The following is a 21,663-nucleotide window of genomic DNA, read 5'->3' as shown; positions in this document are numbered from 1 at the left end:
GACAAAATTACCTGACACGACTCCTTTAGAGTTGTTAAAGGTTGCTGTTGAGGTGATATAGCAAAGTTGTCTTTCAGCCATAATTCTTTTTCACTCACGGTGTTATCAAGCTCACCCAATTCGCTAAAATAAATGTTTACTTCATCCTGGCATTGTATTTTTCTTGCTACTTCTTCCAAGTGCCAAGCTGCCGCCTTCCACTCTGCCAACAGCTTCTCTAGGGTACTTGCTACATCTTCAGTAGGAAGTCCTTCTGAAAAAGTGAAATAAATAGATTTGTTTTCATATGCAGCATTCACTATCACAATGTTACTCTAAACTCTGCTCGTCTTCTGAGCTTATAGACTGATAACCATCCATCCCAAGATCAGGCCCAACAGAAATAATGGGTTCCCCATCAATTACTCTCAAGCTGTAACACATAGAAGAGTTTAACTTCACCCACATTCCACATTAAAAGATATATTCACACCTTAGAAACATTACCAGACACTTTGTTTCATTTTAAGTGTTTAAATCTTTATCCCCAACTATCAAGTGAAAAGGATAAGCAGCAAGCTAGGAAACCATCAGTTCATAATAGCACTTTGCATAATTTTTTTAAAATACACTAAAAACACAAAGGGCAAACAAGGAACTCATGGGTACAATGGTAATTCCCAGCTTAAAAAAACCATGGCTTATTATGTCCGAACCACCTCAATATGGACACAGAAGGATATCATCAACCCACAGGGGAAAAAACCCACAGAGATTTTTTCCCCTTCCTAGACACTTGAATAATTCATACCAGAGAATGCTCTGGAGGCACATGATGCAGTTCTGTTGCTGAAGATCAGCCCCTACAAGTGGCTTAGCTAAAAATCATATACAGTGCTTTTGTTGTTGTGTATTCGGTCAGTCTCTTCCGACTCTTCGTGACTTCATGGACCAGCCCACGCCAGAGCTTCCTCTCGGCCGTCGCCACGCCCAACTCCCCCAAGGTCGAGTCCGTCCCCTCCAGAATATCCTCCATCCATCTTGCCCTTGGTTGGCCCCTCTTCCTTTTGCCTTCTGCTTTCCCTAGCATCAGCATCTTCTCCACGGTGTCCTGTCTTCTCATTATGTGGCCAAGCAAAGGATATTTTGTAGCGAAGCCGAAACAGCGTTCCCACCCCTGCTAGGGCCAACACTTAAAAAAAAAAGTCTTGCTACATCATTCAGACTCCAAATCCCGTTTTCACCTATCCCTCCTTCACAGTGCCACCCTGGGGGAAGAGCATGGTATAAGCATCATGAATGAAAACCATTAGGGCACACCTGAGAAAATGGGTGACTAATATGAACAATATATAATTAAAATTCCCCACAAATAGGTTCTCTTAATATGAAATTAATGATTTAATGTCACTAATACCATATTGTCTTTGAGGTCTTGCCTCCTTCAGTGGACAAGCAGATTTTCACATCCCCCACTGCTGCCATAAGCTTCAGTTATCCTAAGTTTTGATGTTTTTTATACCTTCTGACTACTCCAGATATTGACAAGAGAGAGTAACATAAGGCACTTAAGTTCATCTTCCACTATACCATAATAATTACCTTTTCCCATTTGTTCCAGCAGATTTTGTCCAGCCTGGTTCAGTTCATTAAACATTCCCTTTTTTTCAGTCCTTTCTTTTTCTATTGCCTGTTAATAAAAAACAGCACTGAATGGGGTTGGACTCGATGGTCTTATAGGCCCCTTCCAACCCTGCTGTTCTATGATTCTATGAATGTGAAAACCTAACAGTTAAAAATATAACTGGTCTGGTCCTATAAGCTGCCTGGAAGACAGACCGCCAAGGAACCTTGTATAATCTTCTCTGCACACTTCAAAAGAACTATGGAGTAAATTCAATTTATAATTAATCACAAATACTCCAGTCCGCCCTCCCTCCCTCCCTCCCTCCCTCCCTCCCTCCCTCCCTCCCTCTCCCTCCCTCCCTCCCTCTCTCTCCCTCCCTCCCTCTCTCTCCCTCCCTCCCTCTCTCTCCCTCCATATATATATATATATATATATGTATGTATGTATGTATGTATGTATGTATATATGTATATATATCTGGAAGTAAGCTCCAACGAACAGACTACGACTTACTTCTGAGTAAATATGCATAGGATTGCACTGTAAGCAATGTTTGAACCTTATAAGAATACTTTAACATCAAGATTTGCTTTCTACTTTGTTCCATGAAGATGTGACTATCACACATCACAGTCTAAAAATGAACTAGTCTTTTAAGGACTATAAATCCCCCAGATCCTTATATCCTTTTTAAATGACCTCTTGGAGCTTTTGTCTCCACCCTCATCTATTTATCATTTTCTTCTGATCTTTACTTAAACTAGGCATTATCCCTCCAGATTAGACATTCAAAGAAAACTTCTCTGTCCCCTTAGAGCCACAGCAACATACTGAGGAAATCATGCTGGCAGAGAACTTAGATCTGGTCTGTGTAAAGTCATATGATCAGGACCACAGACTGCAAACTCTTATGGCTCATGGAAAAGAGTGCATTAAACAAAGCAAGTATCAAATCCGGTGGCAGTGCCTTTTGAACAATGCTGACGTAACTTGACCCTTCCAACGGCAACATTCCAGTTCACAGCCTTTACAAGGGGTATCTACTATGTTAACCTCTAGAATTTAAAAGCAATCTTTTTTATAAGTGACCCATACTTTTATTAATGATTAAAACAAGGCAAAATGATTAACTTTTTCAGATATAGTGCACTGCATAGTTTTTGTTTAATAAACTCCCCATGGGTCATACACAATTCTATTCTATCAGACAATGTACGAAATCTATTTCCACATGGGATATACTTGCAGGTTTCTCTGTAGTGGTGTAGTTAATTAAGCTACTTAAAATTAACTTATAACAGCATTACCAGGACTCCAATTATTTATGCCACAGATTACTTTGATCTTTACTCTCCACAGGGTGTTATAGAAAGATTATTAGCTGTCTCTATGGGCTGAAATCAGAACTTCACTAAAGTTCTGTTTTACTGCAGGATTAGGAGGATTCCTGCAGGGTCCATGTCTAAGAATAAGTTCTCCCCAAAATGCACTTCCTCTTCTAAACTGAAAAAAAGAAAAGAAATTAGTACAGAGGAAGAACATGGGAGGGGGAAAATGCCCATTAAAACTCTGAGCATGACATATCTTAACTATAAGCATCGCTTAAAACCAGTACAGGAGAGTTATGTTAGCCTAACACTTTAGAGATGTTAATAATGGAACTTAATCCACAGGAAACTTCCAGATCAGACTCTACCCTCAGCTGATAGCGAGCTTAAGCTGACAAAATAACCTATTCAATGAAAATGCCTCCCTGTTTTTCTCTTTACCTTCAGCTTCTCTTTCATGTCTGAAGTCTCTCTGATTTTCTTGTACTCTTTGATCTCAATGGCCTGAATGGCAGCTTTTGATTTCAAAACCCAGTTCAACAGTTCGGCAATTTCAGAATCGAGCCTAGGATAAGAAGTGGAAGACTGTTTTAGTAATTCCCCCTCACTCCCCATTCAGCCACTATCTTTATTTCCCTGAAAATACAATCTGTGTATCTAGAGATGACATGTTCATGCGCACACAGTGTTCTGACAGTGCTGCCTACCCAAGCCTGAACTGTAACACAACTTTGAATGCTTGAAGGATCCTTAGCCAAGATTTTGCTAAACTTGTAATTTGTGCACCTGCCTGGCTTCCTGTGGCAAGTCTTTCTGCCTCTAGACAAGTAACCACAACCTAACTGCTACTGTGTTCGCTCCTCCACGCACAACACACCCCGCATCACCACCCAGAGACTGACAGGCCAAGAAAGTGCAGATGCAGCAGCTATAGTGATATGCTCTGTTTCCCTGACCTTGGACAACATGCTGCTGCACCTGCCCGCTTTCTGTCTCTCAGCTGCAGAAAAAGGGGGCAGCACTTTGAGACTGGCAGAAGTGACATAAAGGGCAGCAGCAGACAAGAGTGTGGGACAACAAATCTTTACAGATGGTGAGCAGCCTCCCCACCTACCTCTCCTCACTGGGCCACTTCATATGACTGAACAGCCACAGCCTGGCCGTAGCTTGTCACGTTGTGTGAACCTGAGTGGTGGGGGTTGTGCGAGGATTAAACAACCCTTGCATAACCCATGGTCAGTTGTTGGGTTATGCGAGGGTTGTTCAACCCTTGCACAATTCATGCCACCCAGGTTCGAACAACACAACAAGCTGCAGCCGGGCGCTGAATATTCAAATCCCGCCTGGCACGTGCTGGCACACGCTGCGGCATGTGTTTTGATTGTGCGAACTGGGTCACTGACAATCCTTATTTGCACGACTGCTTTAACCATAGTCCAGTGCCCGCATCCAGAAAACATATGATGCCATTTTTTCATGAACAATTCCAAAGAGGTGATTACACCCACTGACAAAAAGCAGTATTTTACAATATATTGTCAATACTCATAGTGAAAAGGTGAGCCAAACTGTGCTTTAATTGAGGAAAAATACAATATTCTTACTTTCTCTTCATTTTGGCATCAAGGCAGGGTTGTCTTTTCTTTGGTGGGGGCAGAGGTGGAGGAGACTCTTCTTCTGTGGAGTGCATGACTCTTTTCTGCTCTTTGACAAGGACGGTTTCTGTTATTAACTTCTGTGAAACCTGGGCCATCCCAACATTTGCAACTGCCTCAGTAACCTTAAGGGGCAATTTATCAAGATGTTACTGTTACTGGAAACATTTACTGTTGAAAGGTAAAAGTAAGAATCACCTGCTCTCAGAAGAGCTTGGTATTTCTGCACGGGTGACACTGATTTGGCTGTGCCTCCTTACTGGACAGAAGAAAGCCCAGTGCAGGGACACACAGAAAGACCAGCAATGGCCTCTGAGAGCGCGTAACACTACTGCATCCCTGAATGGAAATGATTCAGCAAACCAACCACACTGGACCCAATGCACAGATGTATCAAAATTCCCCACCACAACAGAAGCTGACTGAACGCAGGCATGGCTAGAGCACCAAATCATGTTTGCAAAGGACACAGCCAACAGCCAAATTCATGGACGGGCACTCTGGGTTTGCAGGAGCTTTTAATTAATTTAAATCTTGTGGCATACTAGCAGTTCTTTCTCATCAGACTAGTGTGCTCCAGCACATACTTTGGTTAATATGGTATGTTTCTGTTTTCAATTTCTGAATCATTTTCCAGTCACTTTTTTAGCCTTCTCCAGTTGGGAGTGTATGTGTGGGTGCATGTGTGTGCGTGTGTATGTATACTGTGGGAAGATTAGAATGGTACACAGTATTCTGAATGCAGATACTCTTCAAACTTGCATACTGTTACTATGACACTGTATTTTATTTTTTTGTAACACCTTTCTTAAAAATTCCTGACACTTATATTGCAGTCCTATATGTGTCTACTCAGACATAAGTCCCACTAGGACAATGAGACGTACTTCCAGATAAGTGCATATAGGATTGCAGCCTTTATTCACCTTTTTCATTTTCCCAACAGAAATCCAGCATTTTCAAGTAAACTTTTTTACTGTGGCTCCAAGATTTATTTCCTGAGCTGCAGTCTACCCACAACCCACCAAAGCCTATGTGTTGTCTGAATTATTGGTCTCACTGTGAAACACTTTGCATTTAACAGAGAATCTCACTTGCTATTTTGAAGTTTTAAGAGATTATTTTAGGACACTCCACAGTCCTCTTTAAACACTATTATCCTGAATTCTTCAGCCAACTCACTATTCAACTTTTTTCTACATCAGCCCTTTTTTCTACATCAGCCCTTAGAAAGCAACCATGTTAAGGAACAAGGGATTTCACTCAAACTCAATATAAATAACAATAAAATAAAACCATGCCTTTTCCTTACAGATTTGTTTTAATAGGTCAATATTCTTGTATTAGTGAGACACATCTGGAAACTGTAAAGGGAAGGTAGTATTTTTATCGTACCTGATTAGAGTAATCCTCAAGCTTCTGAACTAAACTGTCCCATCTCTGGGTTACTTCTTCCAGATCACTGTCAATTTTCTTCAATGCCTTCTCATTGTTGAGGAGCTGTGTGACATCATGGGCTACCTCACTCAGCTGTTCTAACGTTTGACGCTTCATTCCCATATCTTCTTTCAAAATCTGTTAGTAAAACAATAGTAGCCACTTCCTCTTAAAGAAATGTATTTTGCGCAAACATCCCAAGTCAGCAAGGTATATTCTTAGAAAATAAAAACCATGTGAAAATAAATTTATATTACACAATTAATGGATGGGAGACCTGGAGAAATATCATTTCCTACATTTTCATCACAGCTGCATTAGAGAGTATTTGTTTTACACTTTTGCTAAAATATTAGCTTTACTGAAAAATAGGAAGGGCTTTGTTTAGTATGACAGCAGCCCAAAAGCGCTGCATATATACAGTAGCACCTTCAGGCTACTGTCATGATCCAGAGGTTCCAGAGCATTCACAGAAACCTTGAAGCATTCATGGAGCTTGCCACATGAGAAAGCGCTTCCTCATTTACTTCACCGTTGAGGTATCACTTCAGAGCCATCCCTCTTACTTTCCCTTGAAGTAAATGAGGAAACCCTCACTTGGTTGACAACTGTGACTGCTTCAGAGCTTGGAAAAGCTATCACAACTTGTACATACAATAGACATTACCTCCTAATACTTGCCTACTCCTCTAGCAAATATTCTAGAGCAACTCATTATTCCTAGGAATTTGGTTTCCATCCTGTACCTAGCCCTTTCCTCTTTAATAAAAGGATACTATCCATATAATTGCATCTTCGCCTGTTGCAATCATGCTCTCTTTTAAATAAGCGCCATTTTCACTTTGTACACTATGTAGCACTTCTGCGGGAGTTTCATGTGTCATTCACAAACTGCTGAATGTGTTGTAATTTTCACCCTGCATTCTTCAGCTATGGGTGAAACCAAAACAAGATTCTCCCATGTCTTTAGAAAGTAATTTGAGAACCTGCTGGACCATGAAATTAGTACTCAGATGGGACGATGATGATCCTCCAGCACTGCACACAGGGTAAGCTGGCACTGGGACAAAACTTTAGGGTTATCAGGCTAGTTTGGAATGCTTTGCAAGTAATACTCACTGCCAGCTTTCGAACATTCACACCAAGCTCTTTTTGATCTTTGAAGTTGCTCGTTTGTACTTTGTTTAAAGCCTCTTCTTTTTCAATTAGCCAGGCTTTCAATAAGCACTGCACAGAGGGAAGAAAATACACCACAGAAATATTTACACAGTTCTCCTATGTTTTACTAATCATCGCCATCACAGAACATTAATCACAACACTGCCTTGAAATTACATCAGTGTTATCATCTCTCTTGTTGTCATTAGTTATACTAAAGCTAGGTTAAAGGCTACCTTCCATTTCCCAGAGCAAAAGGTGCCATGCTTCTTGTAGGAACACTCTTTTTTTAGGAATATCTTAACACTGCATGTAGCCTACAAGCTCTATTGCTAGCTCTTCATAAACTAATATGCTAGAATTAAATCCAGTCAATATTAGAAATCCTCTGCAAGCTCAGTTTCGCAATCGGTGCACAAAATCACAATTATTAGGAAGGATCCAACGGTGTGCAGCCGCTAGCACTTTTATGTTGTGCTGTCAGAAACCAATGCTTGTGCAATATCAAGACCACACCAGGTTTCCATCGCGCTCACAAGCACTATTGATGTTGTGCAAGTATTGGCTTCCGCTAGTGCAATGTAAATACTGGCTACTTCCTAATGCCTTCAAGACCCAGGACAATTTTTCCAAGTAGGATTCTAATATAAGAGCTGCTGCTTTTCTTCATTTCTATACAAACCTATTTAGCAGACCACATTTATCTCTCTGTAAGCCAGTATCCCTCCCCACATTCACAGCATTCTCAGCCTCCAGAAATAGGTGGTAGTGTACGTTACACCCAGTTACAGAAATTAACTATGCTACTACATTATGTCTTCTTGTGAAATAGCATGCCTGCTTTGCCAGACAGCATATTTTGGACTAAACAGATACAGACTTATCAACATGAAACCTATCTTTGCTAACTTAGCTGTCAAAATTACTCCCCTTAAAGTGAAAGGCAATCATCAAGTAGAGGCAGTAATTGAAGATAATTTTCTTAAATTATTTGACATACTCTGACTTTGCAGTGTGCCTTCCAAAAATGTTGAGGCTACCCACACATTCTGTGGTATTTCTTTGCCTGTTCTTTCATTGAATTGGCAAAACTGAAAAACTTCAGCAGGTGAGTTATTTCAACTGTTTGCCCCATTGCCAATTAGTTTTAAATCATCTACATAGCACTGTTAATATGCAAAGTGCTGACCAAACTTTATTCTTGAAGGGATTACACAAATGAATGGAGAAAAAGACTACCAATTGTTAGAAGTCATAAAGGCAACATGCAGCCTCCAGACTCAAAGGTACTAGGCCTCTTATGGCCAAACTACACATGAAGTGATGTCAAATCCCTCTTTGTATCTAACCAGTAGGCTTTTAAAAATGCAAATTGCACCAGCTGGGCAAGGACTGATAATTAGTGGAATCAGAGCAGGAGTGGACAGAATTTAAGCATTTCTTCTCCTACTGTGGTCCTGAGGAAAATATCTCCTCTGAAGGGTATTATTTCCTTTTGGCTAGCAAGGGGCAGCCACAATGGCACCAGTGAGAGGATTTCCTCCTAAAGCAAATAGCACCTTCAGAGGAGGGAGGGAAGGGTTAAGTTCCTTCTTCATGCCGGTTCTCAGTTAATTATCAGCCCCCTTCCAGCTGATACAATTTGCCTTTTTGTAGATCTGCATGTTAAATGCAATGCCACATTTAACTCCCAGTCTAGTATGGCCCCAAGGTATCAGTTGCTGGGGAATAACAGCAAGAGAGGGCTATTGTTTTCATGTCCAGCTTGTGGGCATCCCAGAAGCGTCCGGTTGGCCATTATGGGAAACAGGATGCTGGACTAGATGTACCACTGGTCTGATCCAGTAGGGCTCTTATTTATTTATGTTTAATTCCCTCATCTTCACAACAATCCAGAGAGACAAATAACTACAGGCACAATTCAGAGAAAGTTATGTATGCTAAAATCAAATGGAAATTAACAGGACCTTAAGCTTTTAAGTCTCTGGATTGTATCTAATAAATTCCTACTTGACAACAGAAAAAATGAGGACCACTGGGTGGTCTTGGGCAAGTCATTATCTCTCAGCCCGGGGTTCCTATAAAGCTAAAATGCTCCCCGGGCTCTTTTGGAAACACAACAGGACACAACTGTAATGAAAGAAACAAGGTTTAAAATAAGGCTATGTAGGGAGAGGTAGGCTGAGAAGTAGATTTACTCTTCACCCACAATGCCTCTAACTTTCTCCTATATAAATGAATGGTTGCCATTCACTCCACTGGGGAAATAAAATGCAGCTCTTGCATACACCATGAAGGCAAAACCTGCTGTCTACTGTTGACCCAGCTCTTACCGACAAGGTCTTTGCCATTTACAAGGCCACCCTTGGGGTGATAAGAGGCACAGGAATGGAGGACGACTTCTGTTATTTCTACTGTATTCTATTATATTAATCTCAAACACATTTGTAAGCTTATTAATTAGCTACATTTAATCCCCATGTGCTTTGTAGCAGGAAAAACAGCAAGCAGAGAAGTGTCTGCTATCAATTGGACACAGTGCTGTTTATTCCCCACTATCCTATGGTTTGTTTGTTTATTTATTACATTTATATCCTGCCTTTTTTCCTCCTTAAGGAACTCACAGCGGCGTACATTATCCTCCTCATCTCCATTTTATCCTCACAACAACAACCCTGTGAGGTAGGTTGAGCTGAGAGTCTGTGACTGGGCCAAAGTCACCCAGTGAGGTTCCATGGCCAAGTGGGGACTAGAACCCGGATCTCCCAGCTCCCAGTCCAACACTCTAGCCACTACACCACACTGGCTCTCAGTATGGTTGATACTATTCAGCTACTTCCATTTAGCTCAATTCTTCAGTGATCTTAAAAGAGAATCATAATTTTTAGTAATGTATTTGATACAGTTTATATCCAGTACTTTGATTTATACTCTGGGATAGTAGCAGGCAAATTGCTTTCCATCTCTCACCCATCATGTAGATAACTAGTCACTGGCAGCAAACAAGACAGGAGGCTTTAGCAACTAATGTTGTTGCACCCTGAGCATATCAATCACTTTTAACATGTTATAATTATTTATCACAGCCAGGAAGGAACCCTATCTACATACTAGAAAAATGAGTGGTTTTCCCTTTAGTTAAAAAATGACAGACACAGCCCATTTTATTCTAGCAGATCCACAACCACCATTAACTAATGGGAAATATCTGGAACATATTGTTGCAGAAATCAAGGTCCCATCCACATATACAAATAAAAATTGTACCAACTCAGGTGAAAACGTCCCTCACAGTGTTATGCACCTCTAATAATGGCAGCTAACAACCAGTCAGATGCAAAATAAATACCTTGACCTCAAGGAACAATAGGTGATAAAATTATATATGTTGTTGTTGTTGTTATTATTATTATTATTATTATTTATTTATTTCATTTCTATACCGCCCAATAGCCGAAGCTCTCTGGGCGGTTCACAAAAATTAAAACCAAACAACACACAATAAAACAACTTAAAATATATAGAACATTAAAACCACAATATAACAATACAACCACAATAAAACCTAGCAGCAGTACAGGAGTTTAAAATACAGATTTAAAACAGCAAAGATAAAAATTTAGAAAGCTACAACGTCTTTTAATCAGTTTTACAGTAAAATGAATACAATTAATTAAAACATGCCTGACTTTAAGAGTGTTCCTGCAAACTTGTGGAACAACTTAACACCCATACTCAATAACTTCTCTTGACAAAGCAAAGTCTCCTGAACATGTTTTTACTTCAAAAAACTAATCAGGGCCTCAAAGACTATATTTTGAACCAAAGCAAGTAATTTAAAAGTATGCCTTCTTTGACCAAGTAGTAGTTTCTTTTTGCCCAATTCAGAAGCAATGTATGGTTTAAATCTGAACCTGGCCTCATGAAACAATCGTCTGTCTTCATGCAACAGAAATGTATTTCCCAGAGAGAAAATCACTCCCTCACTAAGGCAGAAAGTTACTTGGTATGATTTTGCTTTAAGGGAATGGGCTATTCTAAGTCCCTCTTCATGTAACCCAACTTGACAATGAACAAATGGAGAAGCTTAAGCAAATTTACAGTGCAATATTATACATGCCTACTCAGAAGTGAGTCCCATTGAGTTCAATGGGGCTTATTCCCAGGTAAGTAGGTATAGCATTGTAGCCTCAGCTCTTTTAAGTTCCTAAGAACCTGGCCTTTAAAATAAACATCAGCAATATATACTGACAGCAGACCAGCTATAACAAATTTAAAGAGTCTTCTGCATACTTTTGACTATGGATACCAGCAAGTTTTTATAGCTCATTTTCTTTTCTTTTTTAAAAAAATATTATTTAATATTAAAGTGTTTCAATATTTATTATGCCTCTCAGTATACAGGAATGGTGCAAGATATTCACTAAATAACATAATTAAATTTAACCTGCTCTTCCAACAATTCTTGCCATAAGATATTAGTCTCTTGTAGCTTGATCCACCGTTCCTCAGTCCAACGACAAACTGCTGTCCAGCGTTCACCAAGGCTCTGGAAATGACAAAAGAGATTTCTGAAATTAAGTATTCCCACTTTAAAGCAGATGGAAAATACAAATGCACAGAAGCATAACTACTTCAAACATGATATCTTAAATGTTAGCATACAGTCTGCTCTGTTTATTCTCAATTAAGACTAAGGATAGATCCAAAAATCTTTAAAGTCTTCAACAGCACTTGCTATTGCCATCTTCAACAAGAGTGCCCACGTGCCACTAGACAAAATCCAGAGTCAAGCATTTACACATTTAATTTCAACAGGATTCAATAGGATTTAAATAAAATGAACTCTCTCTAGTTTGTGTATGACAGCCAACATTTGGAAATCTTGCACTGTGTTTTTGTGCAACTCCTAGTTTTCTTTTTAAAAAGAGATCCTATTCTTTCTCTTTTCACAAAGACCAGCCTTGCTCATTCCTCTAACCATCAGGAGTTCTCAGCACCTTAGATACCAAGAAGACCTTCTCAAAATGCTAAATCATTTAAGTTGTGCATTTCACAGATGAATCATTTTGCCTTAGAATGTGGAATGTAATACACATCCTAGAACACTGAAGATTCTGAGCTCTCTTTCAAAAAAGAAGCAGCAAGATCTGAGAACTTACTGCTGTGGTTTTCAAAATTTTGGATGGTATTTTATGATGGTGAATTCACAGGGCCTATTAAATCAGGAATGCATGCTCTGCCCTTTTATTCAAGGATCTGGATTAGTTACAAGTTACGAGCTACAATCTATTCACGTATATGTTGTGTTCTATGACACCAACGTGACTACAAACATCCTACTCAGTTCACAACAAGCATTCATCCAAGTGCATCTGTTGAGCATATGTGAAAAGGCAATAAAACATTAGGTAATGAAATAAATTCCAAGCTGTTAGCAATCCTTTCAAAAAGGAAACAAAGATAACATTAAATAGGCTGGTAGTAGAGACAACTTCCACTGGAATCACACCTCTATTACCTACTAAACAACATAAATAGCAGTGCAAATCACACCACTGCATAACCTACAGTGCAAAATAGTATAAAACATTACATCCACTCACCTGCAGTTGTTCCTCTAGGATTGCTGTGGCGCTCTCACCACTGTTTTCATCAACAATGACCACCATGTGAGTCAGCGAGTTTACTTTAACCTGCTCTGCTTCAAGATCATTTTGTAGCCCCTAAAAGTGTTGACATTCAAATGTAACATTCAGATGTTACGAAGACCAGAAGTTATTATCTGTGTTGTTGGTTTTAGCCAATTGTTTGCATTTTCTTCATTTAAGCAAATATTTTCCCAATGGGTCAAGAGGGTTTGTTCACAATCTCTCTAAACCTCCTCTATGCTTCTAGGTTCCCAACTAGAGGGGCCATATTCCCCACAACATGTTGTATGATTAAAGTATTTTTTTGGCCAGTGTTTGATTAGGGGCAAACAGGTGATGGGCCAAATCCAGCCACCTCAGGACCACATTGTGCTAGAAGCCAATCTGTAGTTTAAACCTTTGATCATGATACAGAACAAATTGGGACTGCTAAATGTGCTGAGGTTTTCATGACATTAAAAGTACTGATAGTTTAGGGCAGGTGTGAGCAACTTGTGGCCCTTCAGATGTTTGGGCCTATAACTGCCATGATCCCTTGCCGTTGGCTATACAGGATAGGGTTGGTGGGAGTTGTAGGCCAAAACATCTGAATGGCCACGGGTTGCCCATCCCTGGTTTAGGAGTACTGTGGACAAGTCATTTTAAATAACTAGACTCAGCCTAGCCTCCAGCCAGACCAAGACAGGCACTCATGAAAGATTCTTGCATCTCTGTCTCTACCCTTCCCTTTGTACTTCACAGAGTTCAATTAGGCTGAAATGTTTTCACCAACACTTATCTTGCATGTGTGTCCATTACGTCACTTGTCACAAGTGGCGGCCCTCATGCTCATTCTATGTGGCCAATGAAAATCCTAACTTGGGGCTCAGGGAGCGGTGATGGAAAAAACCACATTTTCCCTGTGGCAACATTTTGAGTGCTTAAAAAACACAGTTTCCCACCAACAGAAACACTTCCTCAAAGGAAAATGCATACATCCCCCAGAACAACTGAGTAACATCAGACAAGATCAATTATATGAAAAATTCCATAAATTGTATCCAGATACTTTAAAGATCATATTCATTTTGCTCTATTAACTTTCAAGGAAGTTAAGAAATAACACGAGCCTCCAAAGAAATCCTGCTCCCGAGCTTCACTAAAAATAACTGTGTGGCTCCTTAACACACAGGGAGGTCTGAATCTTATTTAAAAATATGAGTTTCTATATTAACAGTTCCACTACAGTTACAATTAAGAAACCTGAGCTTCTGCATAGTATTTTTCCTATCATGTGTTTTACAGAAAGAGGTAAAAATACTTTGTGTTCATCCATCTGCTGCTGAAAGGACTCCAAGTCTTCAACTAAGCACTGAGAGTCCATCTTTTGAATGCGCTCTTCTGTAACAGTCAACCAGTCGGACAGCTGCTGCAGTTGTTTCTTCTGTAGCTCCATCAGCACATCATGGAGGCTGCCCAGGCCAAAAACACACACTGAATTATGCCGCCACTCTTAAAAGGGAACTCACATAAAAATAGCAGTGCAATCCCATGCATGCTTACTCAGAGGTATGTTCCACTCTGTTCAGTGAAGTCTTCTCACAGGTGATTGTACATAGGATTGCAGCCAAAGGAATACAGCATGTTTAAAAGTAGTAAATCCAATGGAGTCCATCCACCCACGAAACAGACACCATTGGCAGAACAAATTCCTTCTCTCCCCTACAACCTCCCATGCACTCCCAAAGTTTGCTCTAGACAGTTAGGAGATCCTACAGAGCATATTGGGGGGTTCAGGGAAAGGAAAGGAAGGGGAAGTCCTGCTGTGTGAGCATTCATGCAACATTGGATGAAAGTCTATTCTTAAATAAACATAACTTTCAATTAGTTCTGAAAACATATTCATTTTAAAACAATGGTGTTTACATTTCATTAAATTTTGTTGAACTGTAACTCATCCTCTGGCCATCAGGAACTACCCCAATAACAGTTTCTTTCAGGAGATACTTTGGATGGGTTTATATTCATGATCAGGAATGGAAAGGAATTTTTTCCAGGTGAAATTCTCTAACAGCTTAGAAACGTTGCTTCCTTTCTGCTCCAGTGTGATACATGTGGCTTGGCTCAGTTGCTTATGCCATCTATGATGCACCTTGTCTTCTCCAGCCTCTTTGTGTCTGTGGTCTGAGTTATATGAGCTACCATGTGAAGAACAGTGGCTCTGTGCCATGAGTTCAACTGTACTATGGCCTGCCATGCTATGATTCCCTGCCACCAACATAAAAAGGCAGCCACTTGCATTTTCTTTTTAGCGTATTTGTTTCTACCATTCGATTCCAATGTAACAGACTGATAGCTGAGACCTGTCCTGAGATTCAGTTCATAACTTCATAGCACACAATTCAGAGAATTGCAGGGGGGAATTCACTAAATAGGATGGCCCATTGTTTGATTTACATAAACATTTGGTTCTACTCCTGATGCTCTTAAGGGACTTTTATTTTGGGACCTGAGATGAATTATATTTTAAAAGAACACAGATGTATATGTTGAACACAGAAACTGAAACACTGAATTTTCATTCAGAGAAAACACAGTTTTTATGTAAGTGACTTAGACTCGGAACAGCTCACTCACTACTTAACTCCTTCTCTGCTGAGCCTATTTAGATGAGCCCCCCAGAACATGAATTTAGTGCTGTGACATATGAAGTTCATTCTAATAACTATTCAATTGATGGGGGAGAGGGGACTCAATATGTGACATTACAAGTGGAAAACCAGTATGTGCATATTAAGGGTGCTACTCACTGGGATTGCCGGTCCATACTGTCAACTCTGAGAGACTCCCATCTAGAATTCAGCAGGTTCATTTGTTCTTGGATTTCATTTTCTTCCTCCACTGACAGATTGCCCTGGGCTATCAGTTGATTACCAGCCTGAAGCACATTACCCACGCTGCTCTGGTGTGCAGTCAACTCCATCATAAAAGCCTAGAAAAAGGTTTAACAAGTCAGATCAATGTGATCTGCAACCATGCATCATTTCAATGTATCATTTTACTAACTGCATGGAATTTGCAAGCATTTTAATAAATACAGAAATTTAAATTGCAACACTGGAAAATAAGCTGGGATCCTCAAAGCCACAAGTATGCCAGACCCGAAGATATTTTTCTCCCCATCAGAAAAAAATCACCAAAATACAAAGGCCTGTATTTATTTCTTTTAAGTGCAATTAGTTGTCCATACCTGAGAAGGAGCCTTGGGCCTGTGTTTCTTGAATGGCAGTCCCAAATACTGAACAGCAACTGCCTTTGAAACTGAGAGCCAAATTAGATCACATCATAAGCTCTTGTTTTTCTTTATTAAATAGTAGCCAAGTTAGGGCAGGGGAGGGTCTGATCCAGATCAGGACTGCGGTGTGCATAGAGGGAAGTTTATATTTTGCCCCACCATGGTCCCAACCCAAACTGGGGTCCTTCCCCCTCAGCTACTATTGGCCCCATGAGGGTAACTTCCATTAGTATGGCAGCTTCCCTTCTGGGCCAAATAGTAGCCATGAGTGGCCCTGAACCAGAAGTGGACACAGTGGGGGCAAAGGTTTAAAGCAGGAGTGGGCCCAAGGATTCAGACCAAAGATTTCAATCTGGAATCAGGGGCCTCGTTCCATCTGTGGGCAAGGCCAAAGGCAGAGTGGGTGGAGCCAAAATGTGCTTATTAGAGATTTTAAGCCTGCTCAGAAGTAGGAGACTCTGTATGCCTACTCAGAAGTCAGCATGAGCATGTCTTCCCACAAGTAAGCAGAACAGGTCTCTGCATGCTTATTCAGAAATAAGCAGGAGTGAAGCGCTCAGCAGTTTTCTCCCCAAGTCCAGTCTCCTCTCCCCTGTAGGAAAAAGCTCTTGGCTGATCAGAGGTAAGAGCTTTTCCCTTTCGGGAGAGGGGGAAAGGCTTGGGGATGCTGCAGGCTGGACAGAGAACTCGTATGGGCTATATGTGACCCACAAGCCAGAGGTTCCACATGTCTAGTTTAAAGCTCCCCCCCCCACTCCCATGCAATTATGATCTGAATCCAGATGGTCTCAGTCCTCGCCTCTGTACAACTGCTCTTTAAGAAAAAATAAACAAGGATGCAAGGATCAATCAACTGATTAAAATCATGCCTCATGTGGCCTTTGGCAGACTTTGAAAAGCGCTATGTGATGTGGCATGGGGTTCAAATTTCACCTCCATGCTCAAGTTAAGCACCCAAGGTAGCTCTCTGAATCCTGCCCATAGTCTTTGCCATTTGGAGACTGTGGGCAGGTCTACATATTATACCCATAGAACAGAAAGACCACCTAGTGGAAGCTCTATTAGCCGCCCTCCATGTAGTAGACATCCTTCAGAGACCATCCCTATGTAGCAACTAACGAATAAACAAAAGCCTTTCTAAAGGTAGAGTTGGCAGGTTTGAAAAAAGGTCTTCACACAACCGTAGTAGCTGTAATATATGCCATACCAAGTATAAAAATGAAATTCTGGCTTTTAGCAAATATGACAAAACTATGTAAATATGTTATGTTAGGGGGTACTCATTTTCAATCAACACACACACAAATATTCTGATAACATCTCCTTGTACGGTGACATAAGTTCTGTTCTTAATGCCGATCAGTTTCTGGGTGCCAATGCACACTGTAACTGCAAATAGATTTATTTGTGTAGGTACAACACAACTGCCTATATCTTGCTTTTTGTAATCTTAAACCCACGGCAGAAGTATATATAAATAAGAATGAAAATGGAACCCCAAGGCACAACTGCCACTTCCAGCCTATGAATTCTTTATTGCTTCATTGGAGTTAGCCCACAATGCCTGTAGAAACTCAGCTTCACACACAAAAAAGTTTTGGTAAACATGAAACCATAATTTATGCTGCTATTCCATAAGTAAATGATTTAGCCATTAAATATAAATCAGAAAAAGGATCAAAACCAGAAACTAGCTAGTGTAAACAAGTATGGTCAAATACCACCAACTTTAAATAGTTTGTGACCTCTAATACCATTTAAGTAAATAAAGGCAACATGAACAAACAGATTGTTTTGCTGCCACTATCTAGAAGACCTTGTGACCCACCAAGCCGAACACAGTCCACAAGTCACAAACTGGGGTTCCCCTGCCTTTGTGCATTTCTAGGCAGGCAGGCAGCAAAAAGCAAGAGATTGTTCAAGACCCTGGCAGTTCACTGTATATTCCTGATGGACCAATTCACCTTGGCAACTCATTAGTTGTGCAGGTTTATCTAAAACGTGTATTAAAAACTAGGTAGTCAATTAAATCATAGGAGTTTTAATATCTTGATTAAATCTGTATGAGTTTGCACATGAATAAAACAAGAATTCTGAAGGGGAAAAAGCACTCTGGCTCGTTTTCAAATAATGCATGGATGTGTCACAGCAGGCTCTCTCTCAGAAGAGGCATCCCCTCCTATGAGAGAGAGACTGGGTTCACACAACACAACAACCCATCACAGGTGACAGCCATGACGGGTTGTCATGCTATATGAACCTGGACCGATTCCTGCAGGCTAGCTTGGGCGTTGGCAACAAGCCATCGTAACAACCCAAGGCTTGTTCTAGGAGTTGTTGAACCCACAATGGGTTGGCGTGTCATCTGAACCCAGCACTGCCAACGCATCGTGGGCTGCAGACGTGGGCAGCAAGCCACTCAGCAAGTGCAGAAACTCCTGCCACTCTTGCCGAGTGATTTTGCCCATGAATGAGTGACGGCCCCTCCAACAGTGCCCAAGCGGCACTTTGGAGGGGCCGTCACTCTTTCACTAACCCTTTTTTCATTTTTCCCTCCCTGCATTTGTGCAAATCGGGGCTGAAAAATATATATATATTTTTTTTTGACCCCACTAATGTGTGCAAATGTCCCTGTAATTATTATTTTTTATAATAAAATTGTATTTTATTTTAAAACAAGGTTAATAAAATAAAAGCCAACAAAAAAAAGCATTTCTTTCTCGGATTTTTGGAGGTGCACAAGTACACAACTCTAACTGTCCAAAATAGATAGACTCGCCTTGTCTGGAACCTTGTATGTTTCAGCTGTCAAACATGATTGTGAGTGACAAGATTGGACTATATATAGGCTGATTTTATAGCCTTGGACAGTTGACAGGTGGGGAAAGGGGTGCAAATCACGCCCTTAGCAGGGTGATCCCCAGGGTTTCAATCATTGCCCTGACCCTTGGGGATGGCTTGCTTCAAATCCCCACTTGCCTGAGCCCCCAGCATGTCATTTTCATAGACCTGTACAAGCCACCCCCTTTTTTGCACCCTTTTTCCTTAGCCACAGCTACGTTTGACAGCTGTCAAAGGTTGCCACGGTTAATGTGAAGGTGATCGAAAAGGGGTTGCACGTAGATCTCTGTTAAAAAGAGTCTCTCTGACAAAATCTGACAAAATTAATCATCATCATCATCATCATTATTATTATTTTAAAAACGGGGACATTTGGGCACATTACTGGGGGCGAAAAAGTATTATTTTAAAAATTGGCCCCAATTTGTGCAAATGAGGGGAGAGCAAAAGCAAAAGCCAGGAACTGGCAAATGCAGTTCTGCCGCCGAGCCCTGGGATGCCTGCTGGGACCAGCAGGAGAACCAAGGGGGAAGGAGGAGGAGAACAACCCACGGTGAGCCCGATCATCTTTCAGGCTCACCGTGGGTTGTTCCAACGGCAACCCATACTGCATGGCTTATTTCACAGGGTGAGTTGTTGTGCTGTGCAATTCAGCCAGAGAAAGGGAATCATAGACCTGGTTCGTGTGATCAAAACAGCCCACCGCAGGCCGTTTAAGCCATGGTGAGCTGCAACAAGTTTCAGGTGGGATTTGCATATTCAACACCCAGTCACAGCTTGTTGTGCCATGTGAAGCCAGCCTCCATGGGTTATGCGAGGCTTAAACAACCCCTGCATAACCCATGGTCTCCAGGTTCACATGACATGACAAGCCACAGCTGGGTGTTGAATATTCAAAATGGCCACCCGCATGCACCACAGCCCTCTGTGGCTTAAACAACCCATGGTGGGATGTGCGATAATGCGAATTGGCCCATAAATTTGGAGCGGGTCTTGTAGGCCATCTAGTCAAACCCCCTATTCAATGCAGGAAACGCAGAGCTAGACCATCCCCAAAAGAGGAGTGTCTAGCCTCTGCCTGGAGACCTTCAGCAGGGGAGGAATGTGTTGTCTTACACCCATGGACCTGTAAGTACCCTGTAAATAATTATCATTAAGAAACAAAAGATCTGCTGCCTGATGAATCAGTTTTAAAATAAAACAATCAACCAACTAAACATTGCAGCCCTGATTAAAACCTTATTGAATACCTGGTACCCACCCACCGCACAGAAACTCACTTCATGTGTAGCAAATTGTTCCTTGACTTCCTCAACGTCATCGGATATGACTTCCTGCTCTCGGAATATATCCTCAGCAGAGAGCAGCCATGTGAGAACTTCTTCCAGTGCTACTTGATAGCTATCCAGGTCCATATCCACTTCTGTCACAGTGCTGGGGGTTTCTGCTCTTGAACTTCCATAGTCGTCTTCTGAAGCTGCACTCTGAAAACCAAGAAAACAAACTGAGGGTCTCTCCTCACAGACGTTATTCTAGCACAGATGCTGTCTCTGTGCAGGAATAAAAAAAATACCTGTACCAAAAAACAAGCAACCACATGTAAACACAAAAGAAGCTTGCCACCATATCGAAGCATCATGCTGTGCATATATTGATTAAAAATAGACACACGTCTTAGTCACAAGTCATGATGGTCACAGACAGTTTTCCTAAGTGCAAGTGGTATCCACATACAAAACAGATTTTTTGTGAAGCAGCTCTGACTGTTCTTGGAATAAAGACAAGACCTCTCTCAGAGGTACTGTACCTGTAACTAGGGGGCAAAATGGAAGCAAGAGTGAGCTCATGCATCCCATTTTCATACATCTTGTAATATCCAAAGCTGGGACTTGGTCATCTAAATGTATACATCTCCCATGATGAAGACCAAAGCTCCCACTTCAGATGATACACAGAGGTGCAAAACCACAACGTCACACTATTCCTGAGGTCCTGTGACCCTCAGGATTGGTCAGGAAGGAGCTGTGAGCTGCATTGGGAAGATGGGGGTAGGAAGGCCCTGCTCTCCAAGTGAACTCTGCTCACAATTTTCAAGGTTCCAAGCCATTGCTTTTCAGATATTTTCTTGCACATACTATGTTTTAAAGGACAGAAAGTACTCCAGATATTGAATAGATTCTTAGAGATCTTCTGACTTTGGAGTTAGACTAACAGGGCTACAGGCTGCCAACTTGTAACCACTAACGTTCAGGTCAAATCATGAATATGAATAGGAAGATACTAGGGAAGTATCTTATATTCTATTTCCAGTCTTCAGGGGAGAGTGCCCACACTTTAGCCAAAATAGCAAGAGCCATGCACAAGCGGGAAATACCAGCAGACTTGGGGGACCCAAGGTTTTCCTTTATGAAAAGAACCTAAGGGAGACATCCCAAAACAGCCCAATGAGGATTGTTCAGTGGACACCAAATGCTTACTAACTATTGAGGAGAGAAACAGAAAAACTAGTAGAAGGGTGGAATTGAACAGAATGCTAGAAAATGAGGACAAGGGAAGACACAGAGGTATATAAAGAACAGAAAGACCATCTCAATGTCTGAACAGGTCATTTCCTGGTTCATACTGAAAAGCTAGTTTTAAATGTCCCCAGGTTCGAAACTTAGAGCTGCCCATAGAAATCAGTGGGAAAATCCTAGGTTTTAAAACCTAAATC

General features: G+C 41.0%; 1 protein-coding gene across 11 annotated transcripts in view; it reads right to left on the bottom strand.

Annotated features, from left to right (window-relative positions):
• Positions 1-21,663, bottom strand: part of UTRN (utrophin) — a 507,208-nt gene that overhangs the window by 362,909 nt on the left and 122,636 nt on the right. For all 11 annotated transcript variants that reach the window (XM_084827754.1, XM_084827752.1, XM_084827759.1 and 8 more), the window contains exons 10-20: positions 20,231-20,434; positions 15,625-15,806; positions 14,136-14,286; positions 12,791-12,910; positions 11,632-11,733; positions 7,146-7,253; positions 5,985-6,164; positions 4,539-4,714; positions 3,376-3,499; positions 1,582-1,669; positions 12-253 (exon numbers count right to left, since the gene is read on the bottom strand). In XM_084827754.1, the coding sequence (XP_084683880.1) occupies positions 12-253; positions 1,582-1,669; positions 3,376-3,499; positions 4,539-4,714; positions 5,985-6,164; positions 7,146-7,253; positions 11,632-11,733; positions 12,791-12,910; positions 14,136-14,286; positions 15,625-15,806; positions 20,231-20,434 (1,677 nt within the window). The remainder of the gene's footprint in view (positions 1-11; positions 254-1,581; positions 1,670-3,375; positions 3,500-4,538; positions 4,715-5,984; positions 6,165-7,145; positions 7,254-11,631; positions 11,734-12,790; positions 12,911-14,135; positions 14,287-15,624; positions 15,807-20,230; positions 20,435-21,663) is intronic.

Source organism: Heloderma suspectum, chromosome 1 (assembly GCF_057233095.1).
Source record: "Heloderma suspectum isolate Gila_16-S chromosome 1, 16-S_ref, whole genome shotgun sequence".
Taxonomy (NCBI): Eukaryota; Metazoa; Chordata; class Lepidosauria; order Squamata; family Helodermatidae; genus Heloderma; species Heloderma suspectum.
Note: the sequence above shows the minus strand (reverse complement) of the source record. Positions and strands in the feature narration are given on the sequence as shown.